Below are 27607 nucleotides of genomic sequence, written 5' to 3' on the forward strand. Positions count from 1 at the left end.
GCCTCTCTCCCTTCATGTTGGTTTGGATGTGTGTTAACGGTGGTTGTGGAGCATCCACGCAGCTTCCTCTTCCACCGGTGTACTCTCTACTACACCTTTCTGTGTTCAGGTTGGTAACATGAGTCACAAAGTCATAAGACGTGTTATTATTTGCGTTTTTGCATCTTTTAGATCGCTACAGGGTTAACCTCCATCGGGCCTATAGAACTCAAACAGGCTGACGTGTTGACCGTCATATTTTAGCATGCAATTATGCTAACATTTACAAATTAACAACAAGCAAAGTATATCTGCGACTGAAGTTTTATCACATGATTTTTTTTTAGATTATCTGATTGTCAGGTATTTAATCATAAACAAAGATAATGGGAAAATTAAAGGTTTCGGAGGATCCCAAAACCGACTGCAGCAGGATTCATCCTCAGGAGATCATAAATGTCTGTAGATATATTCAAATTATTGAGATGCGGTTTCAAAAGGACCAAAGCCCTGGTGGTTGAATGACTTTTGTTTCACTAAAAAAAACAACATCTGACAGGGTTCGGTTAACTTTTACTGTGAGCAATCTTAAAAAAACAATGAATCCCAATTTGACTCGCCTCAATTCAGGCTCATAACCTTCAATGTAAAGGATATATTTATTGTAATACCACTGTTTTTTATCAGCCATGTTTTAATCAGTCTGTAGCTGAAGCTGAAACACTTGCCTTGAAGCAGAAGCACGTCTGCAGGCCGGCGCTGCCTCTGCTTGTCGGTACCTGCTTCAGCTCGGTAAAATGTCAGGACACAACATTTTCTCTGACATGTGCCAAGCTCTCAGCCCCGCTAATCCACGCTGCAGAGAGGTGGGAGGTTGAGCGCTCGCTTCATTCCTGCTCTTTATTCTGGTAGGGGATGAAACCCAGGCCTGTGACATAATAAAGAAGCACTGTGTATGGGCACAGTGTTCCTCCTTTGAGGGAGCGGCAGCTTTCAATGGGTTCTATTTACTTGTCGTCTGGAATTTCTGATTGTTATGCTGGAGAATGTGAGCATATATAACCAGTTGTGTTTCGTTGCTTTTTAGCTTTATATCCTGCTGTTTTTTCTTTCACAATCTAAAGTAGGGGTCTTCATTGCATCATGATTGCACCCGCAGCTCCTTCATGTCAGACTGTGTGGTTTGAAGCAGTTTTTCACAGCAGACCCACAAAACAGTTATCTCCATATCTCCCCAGCTTTGAGTCTGAGTGCTTTCCTTCTCTGAATTTCGTTATGAGACGTTTTCATTTCCAGGGTAAGGTGTTTGTAATAAAGTCACCGAGGTCCCCTCTGATGTGCCTCACCTCGGGCAGGATTGGGAGGATTTTCATCTATTAAATGATGGGAACAGCAGAAATGAAGGCTCAGTCCTCCCACCTACATGGGCGACAGCTATAATACTGGAACGTGAACAGATTGAAGGATTATGTTGGCCTGTCAGGTTAGATGCTACTTGGGAATAATAATTTTATTTTTAAAATAATGACAGATTTTGATTTGGAACTAAAAAAAATTTTTTTTAAAAACCCCAAGAATTACTTTTGTTAACATCTGTGATGTATGCTCCGACATACATCACAGATGCTGGCCTTTGAATTTTACACTGGTTACAGTCTGCTGCACCTTCACCTCTTTACATTAAAGAACACGGTGATCACAGTTACTAAAACATGTTTGAAACATTTTTTATCAATCCATCTGATAGAGCTGAAGCCCAGGGAAGCTGATATAAGACATTTATTTTATGTGATAAGAGTCTTAACTTAACTCTTAACTTGGTAAAATCTTTATGGAATTATTTTTTATGCATCACTGCCTGCTGGTACCGGTTGTGACCCTTTCCTGCAAGATTTTCTGAATTATTTTACTCTGTAAAGAAATGCTGTTAAGCTGATATCCATGTATATTTTCACATTTAGGTCAAACTCACTACATCCACTCTGTCATTGTGTGTTGCCCCTTTCCCTCTCAGTCATGATACTACTGCTCGTCACCACTTTACCCTTGGAATTCTCTGATCAGATGTCTGAAGCATTCCAAAATGTTCCCAGTCTTTCCCACTTGCTTCTGTCCTAACTTGTTTGAAATATGTTGCAGGCATCAAATTCAAAAAAAATCTTACTGTCTTATTACTAGAATTCAATTAGACAGTGTTGATATTAAGCCATTGCAATTCAACATTTGTCTAAAAGGATTAGCAAGTTATCACATTTTGTTTTATTCACATTTCACAGTTTTAGAATCTTTGGTTCCAAACTAAAAAATGTGAATACCTTGAGGTCTTGCGGCAGTCTTTCACAAGCTGTGCTTTTTTATTTGACCAGATACAGACTTGTCTCTTGAAACTTGAAAGAAAAAAAAAAGTGCTCTAAAGATAAATCTTAAATTATTTATATTTTTGGTAACGGTAAAAAATTGTGTTTTGTGTTCACCATCAGCAGTGGGAAGGGAATTATTTTTCCTGGTAAACATGACATCACCATGAAGCTCCGGTCCGGCTCCACTGGATCCAACAACCTCACAATGGAGGAGTCTTCCATATTTCGTCAGAATGTCATCATTCTCCACATAAAACAGAAAAAACCGCTGAACCCATTATCCCTTTTTCTTTTCTCACACACTTGTCAGCGGAACATGTCTTACAGATATGAAGCAACAATTACCTCTTGATGCATCAGGGCTGCGGTCCCCATCCTGCAAAGGCATTGATGACTTCTCCAACCCTACACAAGTACATTTAAATATGCATCGCCACATATTCCTTCTGTTTGAAGGAGGAGGTTTTAAAGTAGAGAAAATAGAATCTTGAATCCTCTTCTTAAACTTTCTATCAAACAATTTGGATGTTTGGATGTCAGTCTGAGTTGTTACACTGGAGCGCCCTCTGGTGTCCGTCCGTGTCGCTGCTCTGGAGTGGCTCCAGCACCTGTTACCTCAGGCTGGGGGGGGGGGGGAGCAAAACTGTCCCGACATGTGAGAAGAAGCTTTACCACCCTCACTATCCTCAGTTCTCTTCTCCCCCAGGGACCGTTCGGGTGGATGTTGTAAACTGCCACAGGCGTGAATGCGAGTATGATTGGCTGCTCTTCTTTCACGAGACCTGCCCCCACTCCCACACACACACACACACACACACACACACACACACACACACACACACACACACACACACACTCCAATGTTTAACTTCAGGCAAGACAGAAATTTGAGAGTGAGATGTAAAACTTGTAAAAATGAAACTTTAGTTGAATGCTATGGAGAAGATGCCCAATCTATTTACTATTAAATTATCTGTCAATGGGACAGTAAAAAAAAAACCCACATGGTTTGACAATCCAGATGTAATCATTATTCAAGTAGAGGGGCGTTAGTGTTATTTTCATATATTGTACACACAGGGAACCAACCCCCAGAATGATATTCAACTATTTACCCACATAATCAGCATTGTTTTGTATTTTATTTTCATGGCTTTTTTTTAACGTCAAATATTAAACATAATGTAGAATAATAACGTGCTATAAAAAGTGAACAATCAAAGAAGAGAACCTGAGCCCAAAACTAAATTATTACCTTTAATTTTCGGGGGACTGTCCGGTCATGTGTCATCCTACATCAACACAACTGGATGAACAAACCTTTCATCCTCAAGATCACCTGTTATTTATATGTGTGTTTCTTTATGCAGGGCTTATGTGATGCAGCATCAGCACATTTCTTTCAAAAATACTGTTTGCCCCTGATTTTGTCTTATGTAACCTACAGAAAGCTCGTTCTGTAACAAATTGCTGCAGATCTGAAGTCTCTGAACAATACACCCCGGCCTCCAGCTTTGTTTCGCTCAGGCTTGGTGTCTTTCTGTCCTGCACGCCTCAACCTGCCTCCTCGGGACCTTTCAGCAGTTTCCACATATTGCTTGCACGTGAATCGGTGCTCAGGACGGGTTCTTTTCACTCTATTCAAACCACTGATGACAGGTAGACCTGCTGTCAGCACTAACGCAGTGTGTTTCTGGTGATCCTGTTGCAAGAGGCATCCATTCAGGGTCCACATTTCACACCAGCCTGATTTTAAGCAGGAGTTTTATTGTGAGCATTGGACATGTTGACTGTTTGGTAGAAATGAAACTAAAGCTCTGACACACTGTTCTACCAGAACATCTATGGTTCTGATCAAAATAATGTTTACACTGAGGTTTATCGGCAGGAAAAAGATGGCGAGCACACCCACCAACACTATCATTACATTCACCCCCAGGCTGGGGAAGCCCCGCCGTCGACACCCACGCTGGCTCCTGTGTCGTGATTCCACGGGGTCCTCGGTGCTAAACCTCACGAGTGCAACTGTCTTTGTCCCGTCCTGCTGGCGTCCTGCAGACAAACACTCGGGGAAGACAATGCCTAAGTCTCCATGGTGAAGCGTAGACACCTGTGTGCTGTTCCAGGAAGCCGCTGTGTGAACGGTGCAGCTGCTGTCTGTTGTCTCTGGGTCAACACAGTGCACTGCCACTGACACCGACATGTCAGTGTTCACAGGTGGCGCTGGAACGAGGCCCTGCCACCGACTGTCATCGTCCTCATTCATTTTAAGTCCGCATTTTTCTCTGTGCGTTCGTTCCGTATGTACGGGATTCCACTCCAGACCTGAACTTATGGTCAGGATGAGGGAGAGGAGGGAGAGGAAGGCCATGATCCAGCAGGGAGTCAAGGTGCTGGACACGGGGCTCGAATGGTTGGGCAAACATCTGATGAGGGAGTTGCTTCTGTGCAAACAATCAGCGGTCCACACTTCCTGCTGCCTCCAGGTGACACTGAGGGCGACAACAACCCACACTGACAGGCAGCAGAGGTAGCTGACACCAACAGACAGCCTCCTGTCTGCGTCTCCGTTGTTGCTGTCATCCTCCTCCTCCTCCTCATCTCCTGCTGTCACCTCCCCAACAGAACGTCCATCACCGTCTGACACCATGTGACTCGTCCTGTGAGCAGCAGCCCAGCGAGGCCACAGCAGTCGGGTCAGAGCCTCCACAGCTATCAGAGGAGTCGTCAGCAGCAGCACCAGGCCATATATGTGGCTGAGAAGCAGCAGGAATCGCAAAGCGATGACATCACTGATGGTGGTCAGGTCAGTTAGCCAGTGTTCAAAGATGCAAAGGAAACTCAGGAACGCTGGGGGGAGGAGACGGACAGGGGGTTCTGAGTCACACAATCCATGTCAGATCACAGCAGCAATTCCCGAGAAAACTGGCAATATTGATTTGTTTCTGATTTCTTTTCCAACAAAACTGTTCTCGTCAGAATTTTTTCTATCAAATGTTACTCAATTGCTTTTGAATTATTATTTTTATCTTCAGTTTTTTCAGATAACTGTAGCTGATTAGACAATGTATTGTTTATTTGATGAAATTACATAATTAGAACACATTTGTAGACACAAATAGACATTTAAGTCCAGTTAGACTATCAGTGGTCATTTATCAGCAACGTTGACTTCGCAATAAATGTCTGCATTTTGGGGTTTTTTATATATGTGCATATTTTCACATTTGAATCTTAAAATAAACCACTTCCTCTAGATGAGATCCAAGAATGTAACTTGATACTACCCAGATTATAAAACATTTAATCGTGTACTTTAACACTAAAGTAAGTACAAAAAGACAGCAGTTGACAGGACTGGACGAGACTTTCGGTTCAGGCATGAATTCTAATGAGTTGCCCAACCTTTAGTCACTCCGTCAACAGAAGAAAGTCATTAAACCAGCAGTCGTTGCTTTATGTTTTCTATATAAAGAAACTATAGTTTTTTTTGTATTATTTACTTGAAAAAAAGATATAATATACCCAAAAAAGTTTTTTTTTTGGTAATGTTTGCTTGGTAAATTAAGTAAACAAAGGATTATGTAAATAAAATCTACACGAGTATTTATTTTTTGGTGACATTAACGTCTTTGGAGGCAAAAACTTTACATTATTTGTCCAGTACTTATTTTTATATCTTAGTAAAAGCTATTTATGAGGGGTGCCTTTACATTACATCACACATAATGAATTCTGCCCTAATGTGCTCAAAGTATTCCCCTTCTTATAAAGGTGAGAGTAATAAAAGCATCCAAAAAGAAGGCATGCGGAACCCTACAGTTAAAGTAGTTTGGGTTACTCAAGGAAACAAAAACTTGGGACAATTAATCTGATCATATCCTGGTGCTCACTTGTGATGAGGAAGTCAGTGAAGATGAGGAGGCAGCAGCAGCAGAAGCTGATGGCGCTGTGGGAGGCAGCCAGTGAGGGCAGGAAGAGCAGACTGATGACCAGCTTACACACACACAGTCCCACCGATACTTCCAGCACGCCGTCCATAGCTGCAGTAAAGACACACACATGAACACATATCAACACATCACAAACCAACTGTTCCTCCTGCGTGAGGGTGGAGGTGCTCAGGAATGCCACTCTGCTGACACTAAACCCCCAACAAATGCAACATTTTTCTGTCAACGTTTACGCGTCAACATTCGTGTTTCTGCATGAAGCTTTTGTTGTCAGTGAAAGTTTCTTCTCTAGAGTTGCAGATCAATATTTTTTATTATTTACTTTGCTTGTGAACCCTGGACCAGTCGGCTGTTTACAGGTGATCAAAAATGTGAAACTCAACAGTCGTCCTCTGCTCTGAACACGCCTTATATTTAAATTTATTTTCTTTAATTGTTGTACAGTAGCAACAAGGAAACAAATGTCTTGATGCATTTTGCAATCCAGTCCTCCTTTGTCAATATTTCCCTCCCTTGATAGTATAGAATCAAACCAAGTGACACATTACCTGTATCACATTAACAATATGAAAACGGGAAAAAATTACAGATAAGAAAAAAAACCAGGTGGGAAACTGTTGTTAGCGTCATAAACTCTTACCTGGACTCAGGAGCCTTCAGAGCAGCATGTCAGTATGAGCTTCAAATGTTTCCTCCGTTGTGTTCACCTCCCCCTTTGCTCCACCCTCTGGGGGATAATGACCTTCTCGCTCCTCCCCCCCAGTGTTCGCTGCACCTGGCCTGGGAGGAGGTGAGAGAACATGTGCGTCTGGGAGGGTGTGGCCTTGTTTGTACAGACAAGAAAACCTGTCCTGCAACTAACCGAGAAAAATTAAGCTGCTGTCAGAAGTAAAATTTACCAGAGTGATGTCTGATTTTAACACAAACTGGGTTATACCCCCCATAGTCTGGGTGGTTGTCAATGATTTCCCATCATTCCATCATTTAACATAAAAATGATCCATTTCTCTTATATTTTGTTGAAATCCATACAAAAAAAAAAAATCATGACAATAAGCTTTAAAATCCACTTTACTGAGTCACCTTACAGGTGGGGCACATTAAGATCCAGATTAAACAGCACAGCTCTTTAACATGTGTACCTTGGGCTGGTCACAGCAAAAGGTACAAGTAATGTGTAATTTTTTCACACAACACAATTATATAGACAGGTTTTGAAGGACTGTGTGTTTGACGTGCTGGTGACACAAATATCATCCATTCAGGAGCTACAGCCCTGAATCGGAGGATTCGTCAGGAAGTCCGATCGGCCTCACGTTTACAGGCCACCTGCATCCAAACGGGTCGTGGTATCAGTTACCACACTGTAATGCATGGAGATACCATGACAACGTGTTGTCACGCCGGTCGTCTGCCACCGTCTCTACATGCTACAGGATGTCCAAATGTGTGCAGAAACCCTGGAGGCCATTATTTAATCCCTGCCTTCTGACAAACGTGTAATCCTCTGAGTGTGTTTGTGATGCCGCGGCAGTTTCTTCAAATATCTGCTGAGGTCCAGTAAGGTCCAAGCCGATCGGCTGATGGAGGCGTTAGCACTGATATAAGTGATGTGTTCAGTCAAGAACTCGTGAATGGCCTCTGAATGGAGCTTAAGGGGACAGGCTGTAGGTTCTCAGTCATCCAGTTGGTGGTACATCAAGAAGAAACAAATTTTTACTGCTGAATATCTGAGCTGCTCATGACCTTGACTGTTTCCATTTGACTTTATGAATGCAAATATAATAAACTAGATATGTTTCACAGTGTGAGTAGGAACTGCTTGACTTTAAAGGTGGCCTGATATATATTAGCAGAGAAGACTGCTCTCTTGACGGCTATGTGGAAGGAAGCCTATCGTGCTCCAGTCTGACTCGTGGTAAAGACTCCAATGAGATGAAGTCCTGCAGAGGTTTGCATTTGGGTTCCAGCAGGAATTTGAATGTGTTTTTATATTGTGCACATGGTGGTGCAGGCAGGAGGGGAGCTGGATGTAAAGGGCTGAGTGTTAGGCAGTAAACCAGTGGAAAAACTTCAAACATATGAGCAGCGTTAGTTCCTCAGGAAACACACCTACTGCAGGTTTAAGCATGAACGTTACACAGGAAGGTGATAACACATCAGTATTTATTGACCTGGCAGAGAAAATACTATTAATAATGAAAGCATCACAAAATCTTCCCACCTACTGTATATATTTGAATAAGCACACTTGAAAACCTCACACTGTCACGCTTTAACTCCACCCACTACCGCCCAACCAATCACAGCGCATCTGCCTGAAGGAATCACTTAAAGAATATGGCGTAAGGAATCGGGCAGCAAGGCTTTTTGTTGCGGTTACACCTTTCGTCCACATGACAACGCAGATATCTGGGACGAAAATGCTGGCCAAAGTGAAGCTTTTTGAAAACGCCGGGTCTGTTGTTGTCGTGTGGACGCTGTAACCAAAACTTTTTCTATCGGGGGGGCGTCTCCCTGCGACGAAAACCGCTGTGACGTTAGTGTGTGTGACCCATGTCTACATGTACAAACAGAGTTAACGGAGTTAAAACCGGCTATTTTCTGATGTATAACAGCTCCACATCCAAGACGTGTTGATTAACATGCTTGACAGTTGGATACTTGTTTACATGTTTCTTTCTTTATGAGTCATAAAGTTTATACAGTGGAAAAAAAAGTTGTTTTTAAATAAAAACCAATGATATGACCCAATCAAATCACTGACTATACCTCAATGTTTCAAAAGCACAATCATTGTCCATACCACAATCCCAACCACCCTACCCTCACTGTAAATGTTTTCTGTATTTTCATTTTCGTCACATCCAAATGATCATTTTCCATACTGCCAGTCTGTGTGTGTGTGTGTGTGTGTGTGTGTGTGTGTGTGTGTGTGTGCGTGCGTGCGTGTACTGTATACGTGTGGAAGCAATTGGAGTTTTAAGTAATTTCCCTAGTAATTTATACACACAAACTCATGCCAACTGATATTTTATTAGCATCCAGTAGATGTCATAGTAGAGCAAATGAAGCCTCATGAAGACCGCAGTGAACCAATTGGGATGAAGCTTCAATGCTTCATGGGGCTTCATCTGCCCATCACTAACTATACATGGACTTCCCAGTTAACATAATTTTAGAGGGTCATAACTGTTCCAACAATTTTCATGTTTTTGAGCAGAAAGTCCAAACAGCAGGAATGACACAGAAAACGGTAACGAATTCTGAGTGAAGCTAGCTGGTTAGCTTGAATAGTCTGTCAGCTATGGTTTCCGTTTGGAATGGGGCAATCTATGTAGTATCCAAAATGCTCCTCGGGCATCTGACAAAAACGATATTTAAGTAACTACATAGAGTTCTGTTCATGTAGTCAGCTAACAGAACTATCACTTCTCTAAAATTTCTTTTCCACTTGCTCTTTTGACAGGTGACTTTTCCTTTAACGTTAGCTCCTTTCTCAATCTCACGATTAGTTAGATTTCTTTCTCCAGTTATCCTGCTAACATTCATCTATGGCTTCGCAATGCCCGTCCAGAGCAATCCATGATTTGCCAACACAAAGTTGTTACATCACGGGTTGATTTTTGCCTACATTGGATGCGCCAGTGGCCAGCCGTGCATTTCACACCTAGCCCTACAGTAACTTTCTCCTTAATCAAACGTGAATAAATACATCCCATAATGCTGTAAGCGGCTCCCACCACTGCCACCTCTGTAGCGTTCAGAACTGTGTTGTTTATAACTTCTTTCAAATCAGACAAAAACCAACGTCAGCCCAACTCCTTTTATTGTCACTGGCACAGAAGAACCCCACAGACACACCATTTAGAGACGTCACACAACTACGTCACAGAACAAAACTGACTGAAATAATCATCATTCATGACACCACAGCGTGAGAAATGAAATACAGACAAACACTAATACACTACTAGATGCTGCATCACCTTTGTCATGTATAAAACAGGCTATTTTCCAGCAGGGATACAAGTCTCTTTGTTTATTTCCACTACAATCACCGAGCTACGCAAGTGCACCACATTATTTTCACACACTCCAGAAGACCAAGAATTTTTTTTCATTTTTAGTATATTTGTCATTTGTCAAGAACATTAAATATGAAAACTTAAATGAATAAAATGCTTGTACTCACCGAACCAGCTGTTCAAACGGCTTATTTAAACACAAAATCCATTCTTTTTTCTTTACTCAAGAACACTCTGTTAACTAGTTCAGGTTAGCTAGAAACACATTAGCTAGAACAGGGTAGCTAGCACAGGTGAGCTAGTTCAGGTTAGCTAGAAACACGTTAGCTAGAGCAGGTTAGCTAGTTCAGGTGAGCTAGTTCAGGTTAGCTAGAAACACGTTAGCTAGAACAGGTTAGCTAGCACAGGTGAGCTAGTACAGGTTTGCTAGAAACACGTTAGCTAGAACAGGTTAGCTAGCACAGGTTAGCTAGTTCAGGTGAGCTAGTTCAGGTTAGCTGGAACAGGTTAGCTCGTTCAGGGCTCTGACCCTCTTCTCACTGGAGTTCCTCTTCAAATGTCTGTGTGGCGTCTGCATAGCGCCGCCTTCTCAGAGTGAATATCCAATCACAGGACACGTACATGTCAGGACAACATGGGCTAGCTGGCAGGTCCTAGAAGGCCAACACGTGATCTGATTGGCTATCGCATCTGTCTATTAACTATATGTTCCCGTTCACAATGCAGAGAGACCTGCCTTCAAGGTCCTGTGTAGATTTCATTCAACCTGGCAACACATGCTAGCTGAATTCTGATTGGATAAAACCTCTCTAACCTAAAAATAGAACACTGACCCAGTGTTGGCCCATATTATATCATACCCCAATGTATAATTATATATTTATACATATATTTGAATATGTTTATTTAAGGAAAATGCATTAAAATATAACTAACTTTAATCATAAATATTATCATGATTTTTGGTTATGTCAGACCAGCAGAGAAGGCCTTGTTGTTCAGGTTAGTGGGCCCTGTGGTGGGCCCTGATCGCCCACCACTGGGGTGCGCTTGGTTTATAATACCAATACATTTGTTTTCATGTTTGGTATGAAGTCTGAAATTACTGTTTTGTCATGGAATTTCCATGGGTTCCCATTAGTGCTGTCTCCAAATATAACCAGTGAGAACAAGGCTATAAAAATGACTCATTTCTGGCCAAGTTTGAGGAAATATTTTCTCTCGAAACATTGGATTTACTTTCGTTTGTAGGATAAGATTTTGGAATGTTCTCAACGTGCAGTTTGGTCACATGACAGATGTTTGTTTGCCGAGTGTGAAAGCACCGTTTTTATAGGAAGAGCCCCAGCAGCATTTCCAGATGTATGAGGTACAATCAGCACCATCAAAAGTCCCAAATGAATAATAAATTGAGTTTCATGACACATCTGAGGATGAGTTACCTCACCAACATGATCAATATACAGAGCCAGTATCAATACTTCTTGGTGGGTTCATGTGATGTTTCAGCCAATCAAGCTGACTGCGATGATGCAGAATGATACAGGCAGCCGTGTTTGAGTTTAGCCGTGATCTACAGCAGTGGTCCCCAACCCCAGAGCCACGGACCGGTACCAGTCCGTGGGTCATTTGGTACCAGGCCGCAAAGAAAGAAAAAATCATTTACATAACGTCTGTTTTATGTATTTCAGAGTCTGAAAGATGTTTTATTTTGAAAAGTGATGTCAGTGCGGAATGACGCACAGACGAATACATGTGTCTGTAAACTTGACAGGTCTCGGTCACGTGATACGTTATCAACCCACAAAATTAAGCGCCCACAACTGCGCCAGTGTTCTGGATTAAAGTTACGTCAGATTATCCCGAGATCACCCAAAAAGTATCAAAAACCCCGCTTCTATTTCCAACCTCCTGTCTTTGTGAAGCAGGATTTTCTGCAGTGACCGTAAAGAAAACCAAACTGCGGAGTAGACCGGACGTCCGGAACACACTTTAGGTGTCATTGTCTCTCGTTACCCATAGATCAGCGGTCCCCAACCACTAATTCTCATTATTGTAGTTATTATTATTTGTTGACTTGTTCACCCTTTTTATTGGACATGATCAGTTTTTCTCCTGCGTTGAATTCACTGATTATAAGTCACTGCATTTCAAAATAAACTTCATCAGTGCAGTCACTTGAATCAAGTTTTTAATATAATTATTTCTTGCAATTATTTCGTTTACCGAGATGTTGATTATCAATTTATGAAAAAAAGATTGTTCGTCTGTTGATGTCTGCATTTTACATAAAACCAGTGTGGATGATTTATTAGTAGACTACAGCTGTCCTGGCGTAATTAACAATTATCGAGTAAATGAAGGCCGGTCTGTGAAAGTATTGTCTTAGATGAAACCGGTCCGTGGCGCAAAAAAGGTTGGGGACCACTGATCTACAGGACAGTAGTGTTCAGCAGCAGAAGTACACAGCAATGAGCTCCGCCTCATCATCCATCTGTAACAACACAGATCCAGGAGCGGCAATCTGCCTGCATCCATCACAGTCCAGCACATGCTGAAAAAAAAATCATCTGAGGCGTGTTGGACTGCAAACCTGACCGGGTCAACGCCGACATGACGCTATGGAGGAGTATGACCTCAAAGTTCTGGAAGGACCGCAAATTAAAACCCCAAGACATGTAGGGTCGGCTGAGCGAGCGTGATCATCCCACAGGATGACTTCTTTAGGGCGTGTCAGTCCATCAGGAGGAGGATTACTGCTGTAACCAGAGCTGAAGGTGGACACACCAGCTCTTTACTATGTAAAATGTTGCACAGTCCATTTGCATCACCTGATGGATGTATTTTGCATACATTTTTTTGTGCCGCTCTCACTGCTGATCAAACATAGATAGTAAAATAGTTTTTGCTGTTATCAGTGTGTGCAGTTCAATTCTATCTCATCGTAGCTTCAGCCATGAGGCGGCTGAACCTCTGCATCTGGGGCAGCAGTGCCATCTCCTGCTGAGGTCAGCACAGGGCATATTAGCAGACATGCTGCTCCTGAGAGGATTACACTGGACTCCTCACATGACCACCATCACCACCTGGGACACACACACACACACACACACACACACACACACACACACACACACACACACACACACACACACACACACACACACACACACACACACACACCAATTACAACGGTGTTTTAAAAGATGACAACTGCATTCCACCAATCCTCCCCACTATGTGTCCACACCCAGTTGGATCTTAATTCTAATAGCAGGCTTGGAGGTTTATTTCACACTATTGCTGATGGATGATGATGGAAGTAAAGAGAATGTCAGCCTCACATCCGACATGAACGCCAGAGCTGCCACTGTGCAGGAACACGCAGTTAAACGTGAAAACTTTCCCCACACAAATGAAAATTTCAGGTGAATCCGAAGCGCACATCTGCAGGAGATTCTCCGAGGCGCTCCAGTAAAATAGAAAATGGGTTAAAAAATCAGCCCAGCGTTCATCCGACTGCAGCACCCAGAAGTGAACAGCAGGCGACCCGGAAGGTCTGAAGTCCGGCTGGGAGCGAGCAGAAAGAGGAATCCAGTCCTGTAGAAAATATTCCGTCTGTCGCGGGTTCAGGTATGTCGGCGCGTTACGCAAATCATCCGCGTGTTCCGTGGATCCTTTCTGTCACGCAGCTCTTCCGTGTCATCCTTTCGTGTTTTTTTTTTGTGTGCAAAAGTTGGATTTGAAACAACAACAACAACAACCAAAAAAAAAGGAACGAATATTTGCAGGGCATAGATGGTTTTGTGTGATTTCTTCTATTCAGTCGTGCAATGTCAGATTTTTAATTACGCGGCGGGACGAATGTGATGGATTTACGGCTCAGCCGCTGCAGAGCGTTCAGCAAATGCGTGATGATTGTTGTGGGAAGTGTCAGGCGTGTTTTTTTTCCTCTTCCGCTTCAAGCCGGGCTATTCAAACCTGCAAATCAAAGTAAACAATCGTTCGTACACTTAATGCAAATATGCCTCCTCCCGGCGCGTCCCCGACGCGTTTTCATCACACCCGGGGAAACATCTCCTTTTTATACGCGGATCTGCAGAATATGGCGTCCGTTGCTTATAAAAATAAGACAGGGCTGCCATTTTTGTTTTCCTTTTGTCTGAATTTTTTTTTTTTAATAAACTGTCTGAGAATGTGGGGGATTCGGCAGACAGATAGGAGGATCGGTTCCGGGCGGGATGCTCGGGTCCAGATCCAAACGCTCCGGCGCTTCTGTCTGAGGAGAGAATTCAGGGCAGCATCCGCAAAAAGGAGAGAAAGTTCACTCCAACTTTTGTTTTTAGACGCATTTCTTCCTACAGGTGATGTTACAGTAAGATTCATCTTCTGATCAGAACGTGCTTTATTTTTTTTATTTATTTATTTATTTTTTATTCCCAGGACAGCAAATAATTGAGTGTACTTTGCAGTGATTACATTGAAAATATTTAAAACATATAAAAAGATGAAATAAATTTAATGAGTGACAGAGCAGATAAATGACAACAAAGTCCCAAAATAATTTCTTCTTTAAAACCGTTCTTTCATTTATTATAGTGGACTCAGCATTTCTGGGTTATAAACCACTGATTAGGTGAAACTGAACGCAGCACTAAGGTCACCGGCAAAGGATGATTTCCAATAATTCTAATATTTAATAGCAGTTAACAAATTAATAGATGAGAGACAAAAAAAACCCAAACATTTGTAGCACTAAAGATCAGTCTGGAAGGTTCTTTTGTTCTGAGATGCTTCACTCTAATGCAGTGGCACCAACAACAAAACACCTGCATCATTATTATAATAATTAATGTAAAAATCTGCAAAAATCATTTGTGCCACAAACAAAACTCTATTCTGGCAAAAGTGGGGAAAATGTCATCCTGATGCTGCAGAAACGTACAGGACACACAGGGGTGTTCAGGAATAGACAGGAGCTACACGTTACAGTCAGGACGTCAGGATGTTGTTACAGAACGTGACACAAAGACGTCCAGCAGCATTTGGAATCCTGAGCCCACTCCCTGGTGGGAGAAAGCCTCCGGGAAGTGAAACCGATCCTCACCGCCATCATTAGAGAAATATTTTGTGTGGTTTACTGCACAGTCATACCCCCGGTTTGTATCGCTTTTGTTTCTTTTGGCCCACAGACCTGGGCTGTGGTATGCCTCTGCTAAACCAAACAGACTTAGGAATGGTGAAGTAGGCCAAAGCATGCAATTCAAAAATGTTCTGGAAAAAAAACAGGAGAAGCGGCAGAAAGAAAGAGCTTCAGATAGTGACTTAACATCTAGCATGAGACGGATCAGCTGATATACTTCATAACAGTCTGACAAATCTAGCATTCTGCCTTAAGAGAGATTATGTCTTGCTGATGGTCATCAGAGTCACAGATGTAAAAAAAAAAAAAAAAAAAAAAGAGGTGAGGGGAACTTACAGGTCAGCTTGTAACATCTTCATTTTTGTCGATCCATATTCTTCTTGTCCTCTCCTCATCGCTTCAACTCTGGTCCTGCTGTAGCTTCTACTCCAAGGCAAGGCACTAAAACTTTATTCTGTCATCCTCTTGGCCAGATGGGGCTCCATGTGTCGACAAGCACAGATGAGGGTTGAGGACTCTTCACTTTTAACACGTCTCTTGTCTGAGAGCTGCAGGAGCATTCCCAAACCAGCTGTGGTGATGAGCAGAGAGCCGATCTCTCAGACAGAGTGTACGCCACAAACTCCTGTGGTCAGAAACTCTAAGAAAAAGCTGCTGGGCTTAAAACACTTACTGTTGACTTGATTCACCACAGGGCAAAGGGGAACTTTCAGTAATTGAAAGTTGCCCTTTGTTTTGTTTTATGAACTTCTGCTTGGATCAAGCCATTGTAAGAGATGGTGATAACGAACACAAGGTGTCTTTGAGAATACACCATCACAAGACCGGACAAGTTCTCTCAAATTGTCACCTCAAACAGTCAGCTGCCGCTGGGGTGGGAGCTGTTGACGCAAGCCTGTAACTACGGTTTAACACAAACAATAGAACAAATGCAGGTTTTTAAACTGGGATGAGAAAAATAAATCTGTGTGTCTGCTATATGATTAGCAGGGAAGGAATATATTCTGCATCGTAAAATAATTCTTTTTCCACTCGGCGTCTCCTCCGACTTTTACCTTTTTGCTTCTAAAAATCTGTTTCTGAAAATGAGTACATGGAAAAAAAGTCTCACCTTTTTAACCACTGATGTCAGAGTTGAAGAAGGTCCCAAATTAACAGTTTTAAGTTACAGATATGTTTTTTTTACACATGCTGCTGGACAGATGGAGAAGCTGCACCCACCTTGTTTATGATGTTTGTGTTTATTTCAGGATGGCTGAACAGCGCTTTAACAATCCCTATTTCTGGCCTCCACCTCCTTCCATGCCTGGCCAGGTAGGTGACTCTGGTATTCACACACATCACATGCACAACAAACTCACTGCATTCTCAATGTTCTGTGTAAAAATGTGTGATTATTCAAGATCATTTAAATAATAAAAATTTTTAAAGGAGCACTTTCAAGTGTTGGGAAATGATATGAGCTTTTTATTCATTATTTATTATTATTTTATAACACAAATTGATGTGTGGAAAAAAACAGACTTTTTATCGTAATTCAATTTCACTTCAAACAACAAATAAATCGTTTATTTAATAATTGCTAAATGTGGTGCCAGGATTATCTTTACCTTTTGTCTCAACTTTTTCCAGTCTTCGGAGCTCCGTAGTTAGCCTACAATCATTAAATCAATCGATTTAAATGTCCACAGATTTAAAATGAGTGCAATTACCACAAAACAATCTGTTCTCTTGTTTTTTATTTTAAATTATTCCCAACCTGTGGTACCAGACAGCCCAACTCTCACCATCCAATGAAGGTCCAAGACAAATCTGAGTGCTTACTATTTTAATTATACAGATCCATCTTGGAAGTTTTTGTTTTACTTTAACTTTTATGTCTTTTGAAATATTTGATGCAGCATATTGTGACCTCTAATAACCCTTCAAGTGATTATTAGCCTGTGACGTTGGTTCATTTTAAGGGGTGGAAGCACAGCTTTAATCCACCGGTCTTGATGTTCAGAGGTGGTTTTGACTTAGAGTTCAGTGTCGTGTGTCAGCCATTAGAGGGAACCATCGCCTCATGCAGCGTCCGACTGAACTGATGGCTGTTTTCTTGTCACAAATGTTGTTTTCTGGCGGTCAGCTGGATAACCTAGTCTTGATCAATAAAATCAAGGAGCAGCTGATGGCAGAGAAGATCCGACCGCAGCCCCTGCCCTCTGCCTCGACCCCTTCCCAGCAGTCCTTAGCGGCTCCACCCGTTCAGGCAGACGGCGTCCAGCATGGGATGTCCAAAGCCCAGCAGATGGCAGGTCTTCACAGCCCCCCTCAGCCCGACGTGGCTCTGCACGCCCGCCCCACCTCCGTCACGGGTAACTCCTCAACCTCAGGCTGAACCAAACATCTCAGAAATCAGACTGTATGGATTCATACTGTAACAACTTGAAACCCCTCACTTAATTTTATTCAGAAATCTTCTGTATTTTTATCATGAAACTGGGCTAAGGCATCAAACATACACCAGAGCAGTGATTTATGGTGTTTAAAATATTTTTATATATTTTCCTTCTTTGGAAAATAATTAAATTGGCCTGTTCTGTGTTTTGATATATTTTTTTACATACATTTCCATGAACTACTTCACTTTTTACAGAAGAGTAAAGTAAAGCTGATGTCTTTAAAACAGAAATAATCAGAAATAAGGTCTACTTGGAGACCTAGACTATAATGTTTGTTGAGGCTTTTTTTAATATTGCTGTTTAGATACTGAAGTATAATGAAGATGATGAAAAATATTTGTATTTTGATCGTTTTACCAGGTCGCATTCTGGGGGATGTAAATTTGAATCTGGACGATAAGGCAGCTGTAAAAGCCAGAGGACTGTGGGAAGACTGGCATCTGCGTCAGCTGATCGACCATCCATCCAGGACGAACCACGTCTCAGGTAATTACAGTTTGAACAGACGCATCTCAACGTGGTTCCTCCTCCGGTCTGCAGTCGCCTCCGTCTCTGATGTGTCAACATCAGGTCAAAAAGAACAAATCAATGAAGTGAAACCAGATGAAGTCACTCAAATGAAAACCCAAATGTTTACATCTCTGTTTTTTCACATTCTGTCAGTGAATTTAAACGCTGACTACTCAATATTAACCCCCCTTGGAACCGCCTCCCTGTCTTCACTTGTGCACCAATCAGGTGTGGCTCTGGCATCCAGGACAGGCAACCTCACCTCAGAGACCATCAGCCCCACCATACCCACCTCTAGCGGCCACAGCCGGCTGGGTGGGTCCCCTACTCCTCCACTCATCTCAGGACTGGCCTGCGCTCACGGGATGGAGCCTGGGAAAAACGTTGGCGGTCTCGTGGGTCTCCTCGGCCCTCCTCCGAAGTTTGAACGAGGGCGTAAGAAGATCAAAGCTGAGAACGGCTCCTCTCTTTTGGTAGTGCCCTACCCGATCCTCGCCTCGGGCAACGACCCAGCCTGCGCCATCGGCCCCAAAACTGGAAAGACCTACAGGTAACAGCAGACCTTCTGTCAGACCGCTGACTCGATGGTCTCAGCTGCCAGTGTTTGGGCACAGATGCATAAAAACTGATAACCTGCTCCGAATAATCATACAAATAAAAAAATATGCTAATTTAAAGTTTATATACCATCTTACGTATACCTAAGGGTAAGATAGGGTGGCATACAGCAGAGAAAAGGTTATTTAATTTCCCCTTGTTAAAGTCAAACCTGTGAAGAATGTTTCCCAAACTGCAATCTTATTGTTTATGAATCTGTTATAAAAAATGAAGTTCAGAAAATCCCTCCATCCAGTCCAACATGCCTCTACTCTCTTCTTCTTTTCTGTTTTACACCATCGATGCTTTGGACATGTGACTCCAAGAATTCCTGTCTCTACTGTCCTCCTTCCCATTCACAAACGTACTCTGGTTTACTCCTCAACCTGCTCCCTAATCTCACTACAGATCACCACCGTCTAGCTCCACTGTACATCACCACTGTCTAGCTTCACTGTACATCACCACTGTCTAGCTTCACTGTACATCACCACTGTCTATCACCACTGTACATCACCACTGTCTAGCTCCACTTCGAACAAGAATGGGATCAGAGTTGATCCCTGTTGGACTCCTACCTCCACTTTAAACCTGTGTCACAGCTGTAGCACACCTTACTGCCCTAGACTTCCCTCATACATGTCCCGTAACACTCTGACTTCCTCATGCAGCACCACACTTCCTCTCTCAGCATTCTATTACATTCATTCAATCATTAATTCCTGGCACCGCTTACCCCACTCTCGCGGGCTGCAGGTGTTGCTGGAGCCTATCCCAGCGGACTTAATGGCTTTAGGCAGGGAGACGATCCGGACGTGTTGCCAGCACATCATAGTGGAACATGTTTCCTTCAAATCTACTAAGATAGAATAGAATTCCCTCTGTCCTTCTCTCTGCGGCTCCTTCAGCACTAACATCACATCTGTAGAGCTGCTTCCTGGGAGGAAACAAACTGCTGCTCACTGATCTCCACCTCTCCTCATAACCAACCTCTACTGCAGCTTCTAACACCTTCATGCTAGGACTGATTTAACTTTGGACATACAATATATAGAAAATACACTCACTATGCATGTACTGTGTTGTAATATTTATTTCTTGAACCATTAATGTGTTTTCTGTGCAGTACTTTCATCTGTAGGCTTACTAGTAGATATGTAAACAATAAAGTAGCCAAAAAACAGTTGTTCAGGTTTAAAGTGAAATCAAGTCAACGTTTTGAGGGAAGGCTTCATAGATCTGTCTGCTTTACCTCAGTTAGAAGTGTTCACAATGAAGACTAAACATGTTTTTTTGCAGAAAAAATGTAATTATAACATTAAAATCGTGTGTTGCACCCGTTCCCCTGGGAATGGATAATTGAAAATGTAATCACTTTTAACTGCTGTACACAAGATTTTAACTTTATTCAAACTTTTTCCTTCAGCAGAAAGATGTGAACACAAGAGTTTAAGTGTCAGACTGTACACATAAATCATTCTATTCATCTGTCATCCTGATCTTTTAAGAGACGGTGATGTTAAAACTGTGTTCACATGATGTTTGTTCATGTTGGAGGGCATCATTCCTCACTCTGTCTCCAGGAGGCTACAGTGACACACCACCAACTTAAAAGTGTAAATGTCCTCTGACTTTAAAAAACTGGACATTTTTGGGAATATAATTAAATACTCAATAAAATATAAAGAAGTTAGAGTATTTCTTTAATCGTTAATCTGGAAATGTTACAAATGATGTGCTAAAGTGTAGCACTGGTTTGAATGTACGTATTTACAACTAACTTTTAGGTTAACTAAATGCTAAGGTTCTGTGTGTGTGTGTGTGTGTGTGTGTGTGTGTGTGTGTGTGTGTGTGTGTGTGTGTGTGTGTGTGTGTGTGTGTGTGTGTGTGTGTGTGTGTGTGTGTTCTTATTACAGGTGTAAAGTTTGTCCGCTGACCTTCTTCTCCAAGTCAGACATGCAGATTCACTCCAAAACCCACACAGAGGCAAAGGCGCACAGGTGTCCTCACTGCACCAAGTCCTTTGCGAACGCGTCCTACCTGGCCCAGCACCTGCGCATACACCTGGGCGTGAAGCCTTACCGCTGCTCGTACTGCGAGAAAAGTTTTCGCCAGCTTTCCCACCTGCAGCAGCACACCAGGTCTGAACTCTGCGTAACAGCGTGTTCATTATCTTTCTCATTTTTATTCTCATCCATGAGCGGGAATATATTCTGCAAAGATTAGCAGGCGCCGAGCGTAAACATTTTGTTGTTTTGTGTTTGCAGGTAACAAAGTAACTTCAGTTGCTAATTTACGTGTCGTGTTTCAGAATCCACACCGGCGATCGGCCGTATAAATGCGCCTACCCGGGATGTGAAAAAGCTTTTACTCAGCTGTCTAACCTGCAGGTAAACACTCACCCACACGTTCCTTGGATCTGTTACAGGGTTGTAACTGTGGTGTGTTAACTAATGCTGCATAAATGTGACTTTTATTTATCTTAAGTCTCACCAAAGGCAGCACAACAAAGACAAGCCCTTTAAATGTTCCAACTGTTTCCGTGCCTATTCGGACTCTGCCTCGTTGCAGATCCACTTGTCTGCACACGCCATCAAAAACGCCAAGGCCTACTGCTGTAGCATCTGCGGCAGGGCGTACACCTCGGTGAGTTCAGAGGAACATCTCAATATCTGTGCTAACTGCAGCTGAGATGTGCTCAAGTGATCTCTTTCTCTTTCTTCCAGGAGACATACCTTATGAAGCACATGCCTAAACACACAATGGTGGAACATGTGGTGTCCCATCATTCCCCTCAGCACAGAACAGACTCTCCCGCCATCCCTATACGGATCTCCCTCATCTGAGCTCGCTCTCCTCCCCCCATCAGAGACTGTTTCTTGCCTGTGCCCCTCTGACGGACTCTAAACCCATTAGTGGATATAAAATATGTGCCAGATTGTTCACGTTCGTGAAGGGGCGCTCCTTTGGAAAAGATCGTCCCTTCTTTATTTGCTGACCAGATAGTTTTTATCGGGGACATCCAAAGATGATTTCTCAGCACTTTCAGGCCTCAATGTGATGGGCTTAAAAAAATGTTTTTCTATGTGACTTCATAGTAGAAAATGCTCTGGGCAGCTACAGGCAAAACTTTTTGTGTTGCAATAGATTACATCATCTTTTTCATGTTCACTTATCTATTTGCAAAGGAAAAGTGCTTCCATTAGCTGGGTTACCAAGTGACCAGACAGGTGGATGCTGTTATAAAGTGTATTCATGTATATTGTGCCACTTTTTAATCTCAATATTTGTAATGTTTCACCAAACATATAAATGATGTTTCAACATTTTCACCTTACTGCTAAGATCATCCTGACCAGGATGTACAACTCATAGTTACACGGTTGGAGCAACGCTTTTTTTTTTAAACTTTTTTTTTTTTTTAAATAATTTTTTTAAATCAGATTCCAAATCCTGCATAAATAGAAATTCTCCAAACCACTCAAAAGTTTAAAAATAGAATGTGTTATAGTTAACTTATCTCATCAAATATCAAACGCCGAATATTTCTGTTCATTGTGTTGATATTTGTCTCAATAATGCATTTGATTTTGTTTTATTAATTGACATTAAAATACGTAAATGCAGTGGCAGGTCTGAGATGTTACGCCACCGTTTTGCTGTCAGACGTACAGACCTGTGACTTAACTCAAAAACATTATAAGCTTCTGGGCTTTAAGCTATGATATGTAAATGAAGTAACAACAGTTTTGAACACTAATTTTTTCATCTATACATGATTGGTCACTTTACATATCCATGTATTTATGCCTTAAATTTGTTACAATTCTAGGGTCCACGCTCTTATATCACTTTACATTTGCCTTTTTTGTCACAGCATGATATTAAGTCTGAACAAAATGAACTGTCAACCTGTTTTATAATAAATGTATTCAAAGCAGGGCTTTGAGCCGCTTCATTGAACGAACACAAAAACCAGAAAACTTTTGGTATTTTGTCAGGAACGAAAAATAATATCTGACCTCATGTTTCACTTCCTGTCATTCATTCAATGCGTTAAGTTGAGACCTATCACCAGCAGTCAAGGAAAAGGTAGTCTCCCAATCTCGATTACGGTATGTTGATGCAGGTAACCACTGTAGTCAATCTGAAAAAATGTTTGATTTAGACATTAATGCTGAAATGTTTATATAATAATTTGAAGGTGAAAATGATTGTAAAGTTAATATCCAAACCTGCAGCTCCCTTCAGATTTCGTATTGACGTTCATGTTGTTGCTGTCCAGGTAGAAACACACCTTGTGAACACAACAGAGCGTTTGGCAGCGATTATCTGAGGAACTGCAAAGGACCAAAAAGTGTACTCCAAACAAAGGATGTTGATTTGTACATTTTAGATGTGAGAGACAAAACAGTGAGACCCAGTCTTTCATTGATTGTGAGAAATTTGACCTTTGACCTTACTGTATGTTGGTAAAGATGAAGATGATGAAGGATAAAGAGCTCTGAGCTTCTGTCAGGTAACAGGAATCATCCCTCAGCTGCAAAATTAAAGATAGTCAATGCAAATGTAGATAATTTTTAAAAAGTTTAGCTAACTAAAGATCCAAATGAGATTGTGCTTCTTTTTTTTCTGCTGAGCTTACTTTGAGGAAACAGTGAAGGAGTTTGTGAGACGAGGGAGTGGAGGTTTAAAGCTGCTGATACATGATCAGCTGTTCTGACACTAGAGAGTTGAAGCTGAAATTGTGTTTAGTTGAAAATGTCTTCCAGGGTGCGGTCGGTGAGAGGCCTCACATCAGTCACAGAGTCTTAATACAACTATTAATGAAATGATAATAGATGGTCTTTTCCGTGCTGCTCAGGTTTGGATAATGGTGCTTCTATTTTATTTAATTTTATTTAAATAACCTAGTATAGCTGAATCACCAAATGTCTTCACTGGAAGGTCAGCCATTTGTTGCACATTTCAAACACAGATTGTAACTAAACTCATGAAATGTGTGCTACGCAAAGAAAATGTGTAGTAAGAATTTACTTTATTACCCAGGTGAACCAGGTGATGTGTCTCATGCTAATGACCCTCATTAGCATACAAAGGTGAAACTCACATCTCAGCGACCCCCTTTGGCAATCCCACCAACAATCATTGAGGAGCCAGACGGGTGTCAACGACGGTCGTTGGAATGATAATAGCACTTATAAACCCCACAGGGTGTATGAGCTGGGACAAGATCAGCCACCAAGAAGTCTCTTGGATGAGAGACGAAATGTCTTCAAAAACTTTCTTAACGTCCAGATTTAAACAGCTTTTGGATAACCATGACCTGGATGACTGAGAACCTACACAGACCCTTTATTACCACATACAAGAATGTCATTGTTACGCTGTCCGATGCCAACTTTAAGACAACATCTAGATTTGTGATTCATTGACTTAGAGAAAACCCTAACACAACATCAGAATGTCCAGGACTCACAATTGATGACCTCCTCATGACACTGAACATGTTATGTAAACTCAAACCCTTCCCTGCTTCTTCTGCTGCCGCCACACAGAACAACCACAGCTAACAGGTTCAGCTTCCACATGGCTTGAGAACAATGATCTGATTTGTCAGAGTTTTGGTGTCACTGGCGTCGGTGGAGGTATGTCCTCCCCAGTTGACCTGTCAGCACCTATATGTCTTGCTGTGACACACCTGTTGACCATCCAGTGTTGGACTATTGTTAACACATAAAAGCTTTGTGTCACAGCAGAAAGAACAGGAGCTGACACAAACAAACACAAACTCAATCAAAGGCTGGACGTCAGAGAACCAGGTGGAGAGGACATTATTTATCATTTAGTGCAGCTTCTGTCATCAGCTTTCAGGGTTGGGTCTTTATGTCATGAGAGCGAAAACTTGGGTGAGGTATGGGTGTTGCAAACTATAAAGAAATCCTGACAAATTACATCGCTTTAAAAATATAAGGATCCAAGAAAGAATTTTAACTTCTCACTGACGTTAAATTAGAATTTATTTTAACCAGAGGGACATCCCTCTGCCCAACCCTTGTAATACAATTATCGTGCATCATGATAAATGTGCTGCATACCACCTTTAAACAAACCTTCACCATTCTTGATAATATGTCAATGTGTCCTTTTGTCCATGTCAAACTGACAAACTCATTTCTATTTCATTTTTGTTTTAACATCTATGAATCAGTGGAGGTACTGACACTCTCCTAAAAATAGACCCCTAGACAATTGCGGCTTTTAGCCATTTGTTGGTTTTCATCGGCTGACTAGTGGGGAATGGAGGCGTAGCTATCAACCAAAGATTCAGGTCAAAACGTCTTTCCCACTGTGGCTTCACAAATCTTTCTTGGAGCAGCTTTGTAAGGATGGAGATGTGGGCTGAGAGGGGAACACAAAGCTAACGTAAGCGTTCAAAAACATTTTCCTTTGTTTATGACCACAGATAAATGTGTTGGAAGTCATTCTCTTTGTTTTCTACTTTTTTTTTTTTTTTTTTTACCTTGGTGCCATTTAAAACTGGATCGCAGGACTTTTCTTTAAACAGTTAGGTAATCAAATTGAAGGGGAAATGGAGTAATGGGAGGAAAGGTTTGAGTCTATCTGTGAACATACGGACAGGTGTCCAACCATACAGCAGCAGTGGGCCGGTAGTGTAGAAAACTGTTTGCCGAAGCTAACACGGGAGATCAGTGCGAGCTTCAGCGGTGTGCTACAGGGGTCCTCATCCAATGGCCGCTCCCTGGGGCTATTGGATGAGGGCAGGTTTAAATAACGGGGCTCCATGCATTTCCTCAGAGAGACCCGTCGTCCTAACAGAGTTGAAGGTTAAGGTTCAGTTGATGCCGGTAGATGCCTGTCATTAGAATGACTGTCTCCTTCATTCTGCTTTGCTTTTTACATTTATAAAGAGATTTTAATCTGAATTCTATAAATTTTACTCACTAAGGCTATAAAAGCTTCTTGAACTCATAAAATTTCTACATTTCGCTTTGAAAAAGACACATAAGTGAATTGTTACGTACATATACCGTACTACATCACTTATAGCAGCTTGTCTTCGAGTATTCAGTTCTGTCCAGTGGCGAAACTGGAGGACAAAGTCTCTGGAAAAATACATCATTAGCAGTTAGTTGTATTTAAAGGGATGGTTGTTGAATTAAATCAATGAAACACCTTCATCTTCATCACATTATTTAGCAATGACATTAATTGCACAGGAAACAACACACACACACACACACAATGCACTAACATAGCATTCAAAACTTAACATATCATTAATCACAATGATGAACAGATACTTAAATTGACGAGGGAGGATAGGTGTTTATCTTCTAATTGGCTGCTCCTTACAGTTTATTTAACTTGTTTTATGAAGTTGACTTTTTAGAAATAGCAAAAGTAAAATACTTTTGTATTTGTATATTTTGTGTATAATTTAATTTGTTTTACTTTGGGTTATATTTTGTAATGAACTTTAACTCATTAGAACTTTGTCTTATATACTTACACTGTTAGATACAGACTCATTTCTCAAATGATGTAATATCTCTTTTCCTCTTGTTAAACTTGGAATTGTATCCATGAACCTACAGGATCCCTCTTTTTCTTGGACACAAGAATTCTTGACTGCCAGAACTTGGACAGCGTTTTTCAACATGAGGTATCTCAGATCCCATGTCCTTAAAAATTTACTCTTTTTGCCATTTTTGTTAATAATTCCACCTGTCTTTTTGCTGCAGATGCATTCAGAGGTCACGTATTCTTTGGATTGTTGCTGTGTTCTGTGTTGTGTTCTTCACAGTTCCACATTTAAGGTGAATACCAGAATGAGCATTATATAGTACACCTTACTAAAATCAATGCTGCTTAATAAAACAGCCCTGCAATGAATTCTACCTTCATGAAGGTGAAAGATAACATTTTAAAGTTTAAATTTCTAGAGAGGTGTTGATTCTACTATTAACAATTAGATAATTGTGGAGGCAAGAGTTTCTGGTGCTGTTGACCTGCAATTGCTTTTTACTGACAAGCTTACTATTTTCCAACCCAATTTTGTAAAATTAGGTTATCTGCTAAATCTTCCTCTTCTCCTTTCAGCTTTTCCCTTCAGGGGTCGCCACAGCAAATCAGTTGCCTCCATCTTCTGCATCCTCTTCTCTCACACCAACTACCTTCACGTCCTCTTTCACAGCATCCATAAACCTCCTCTTTGGTCTTCCTCTAGGCCTCCTGCCTGGCAGTTCAAAACTCAGCATCCTTCTACCAATATATTCACTATCTCTCCTCTGGACATGTCCAAACCATCTCAGTCTGGCCTCTCTGACTTTATCTCCAAAACCTCTAACATGTGCTGTCCCTCTGATGTACTCATTCCTGATCCTATCCTTCCTGGTCACTTCCAAAGAGAACCTCAGCATCTTCTTCTCTGCTACCTCCAGTTCTGTCTCCTGTCTTTTCCTCAGTGACACTGTCTCTAGACCAAACAACATCACTGGTCTCAGACCAAAGAACATCACTTATATCTGCTAAATTAATTTAAAAATCAGTGACCCTCACCTTCATGAAT

General features: G+C 41.5%; 2 protein-coding genes and 1 long non-coding RNA gene across 10 annotated transcripts; 1 reads left to right on the forward strand and 2 right to left on the reverse strand.

Moving 5' to 3' along the window:
• Positions 1–3296: 3296 nt before the first annotated feature.
• On the reverse strand, positions 3297–15926 carry LOC137594912 (uncharacterized). Of its 4 annotated transcripts, XM_068314549.1 has the most exons (4): positions 15800–15926; positions 6933–7072; positions 6233–6382; positions 3297–5189 (listed from the first exon to the last, which is right to left on the reverse strand). In XM_068314549.1, exons 3-4 carry the CDS (start codon positions 6378–6380, stop codon positions 4105–4107), a joined length of 1233 nt encoding a protein of 410 aa, XP_068170650.1. In that variant the 5' UTR covers positions 6381–6382; positions 6933–7072; positions 15800–15926; the 3' UTR covers positions 3297–4104. The 4 variants fall into 4 exon arrangements, with proteins under 4 accessions (XP_068170650.1, XP_068170653.1, XP_068170651.1 ...); XM_068314552.1 differs by lacking the exon at positions 6933–7072 and having other exon boundaries at positions 15800–15917; XM_068314550.1 differs by lacking the exon at positions 15800–15926 and having other exon boundaries at positions 6933–7108.
• Positions 13687–23016, forward strand: znf362a (zinc finger protein 362a). Of its 5 annotated transcripts, none has more exons than XM_068314546.1 (9): positions 13687–13953; positions 16714–16777; positions 17592–17820; positions 18268–18393; positions 18646–18967; positions 20931–21155; positions 21326–21404; positions 21502–21660; positions 21741–23016. In XM_068314546.1, exons 2-9 carry the CDS (start codon positions 16715–16717, stop codon positions 21858–21860), a joined length of 1323 nt encoding a protein of 440 aa, XP_068170647.1. In that variant the 5' UTR covers positions 13687–13953; position 16714; the 3' UTR covers positions 21861–23016. The 5 variants fall into 5 exon arrangements, with proteins under 5 accessions (XP_068170647.1, XP_068170648.1, XP_068170649.1 ...); XM_068314547.1 differs by having other exon boundaries at positions 13688–13953; positions 17625–17820; XM_068314548.1 differs by lacking the exon at positions 13687–13953 and adding an exon at positions 15944–16073 and having other exon boundaries at positions 17625–17820.
• LOC137594913 (uncharacterized) lies at positions 18251–27523 on the reverse strand. The gene is made up of 6 exons (XR_011035364.1): positions 26061–27523; positions 23478–23554; positions 23250–23311; positions 23037–23161; positions 18710–18961; positions 18251–18459 (listed from the first exon to the last, which is right to left on the reverse strand). It is a non-coding gene; the product is annotated as an uncharacterized lncRNA (long non-coding RNA).
• Positions 27524–27607: the final 84 nt, after the last annotated feature.

Source organism: Antennarius striatus, chromosome 5 (genome assembly GCF_040054535.1).
Source record: "Antennarius striatus isolate MH-2024 chromosome 5, ASM4005453v1, whole genome shotgun sequence".
Classification (NCBI taxonomy): Eukaryota; Metazoa; Chordata; class Actinopteri; order Lophiiformes; family Antennariidae; genus Antennarius; species Antennarius striatus.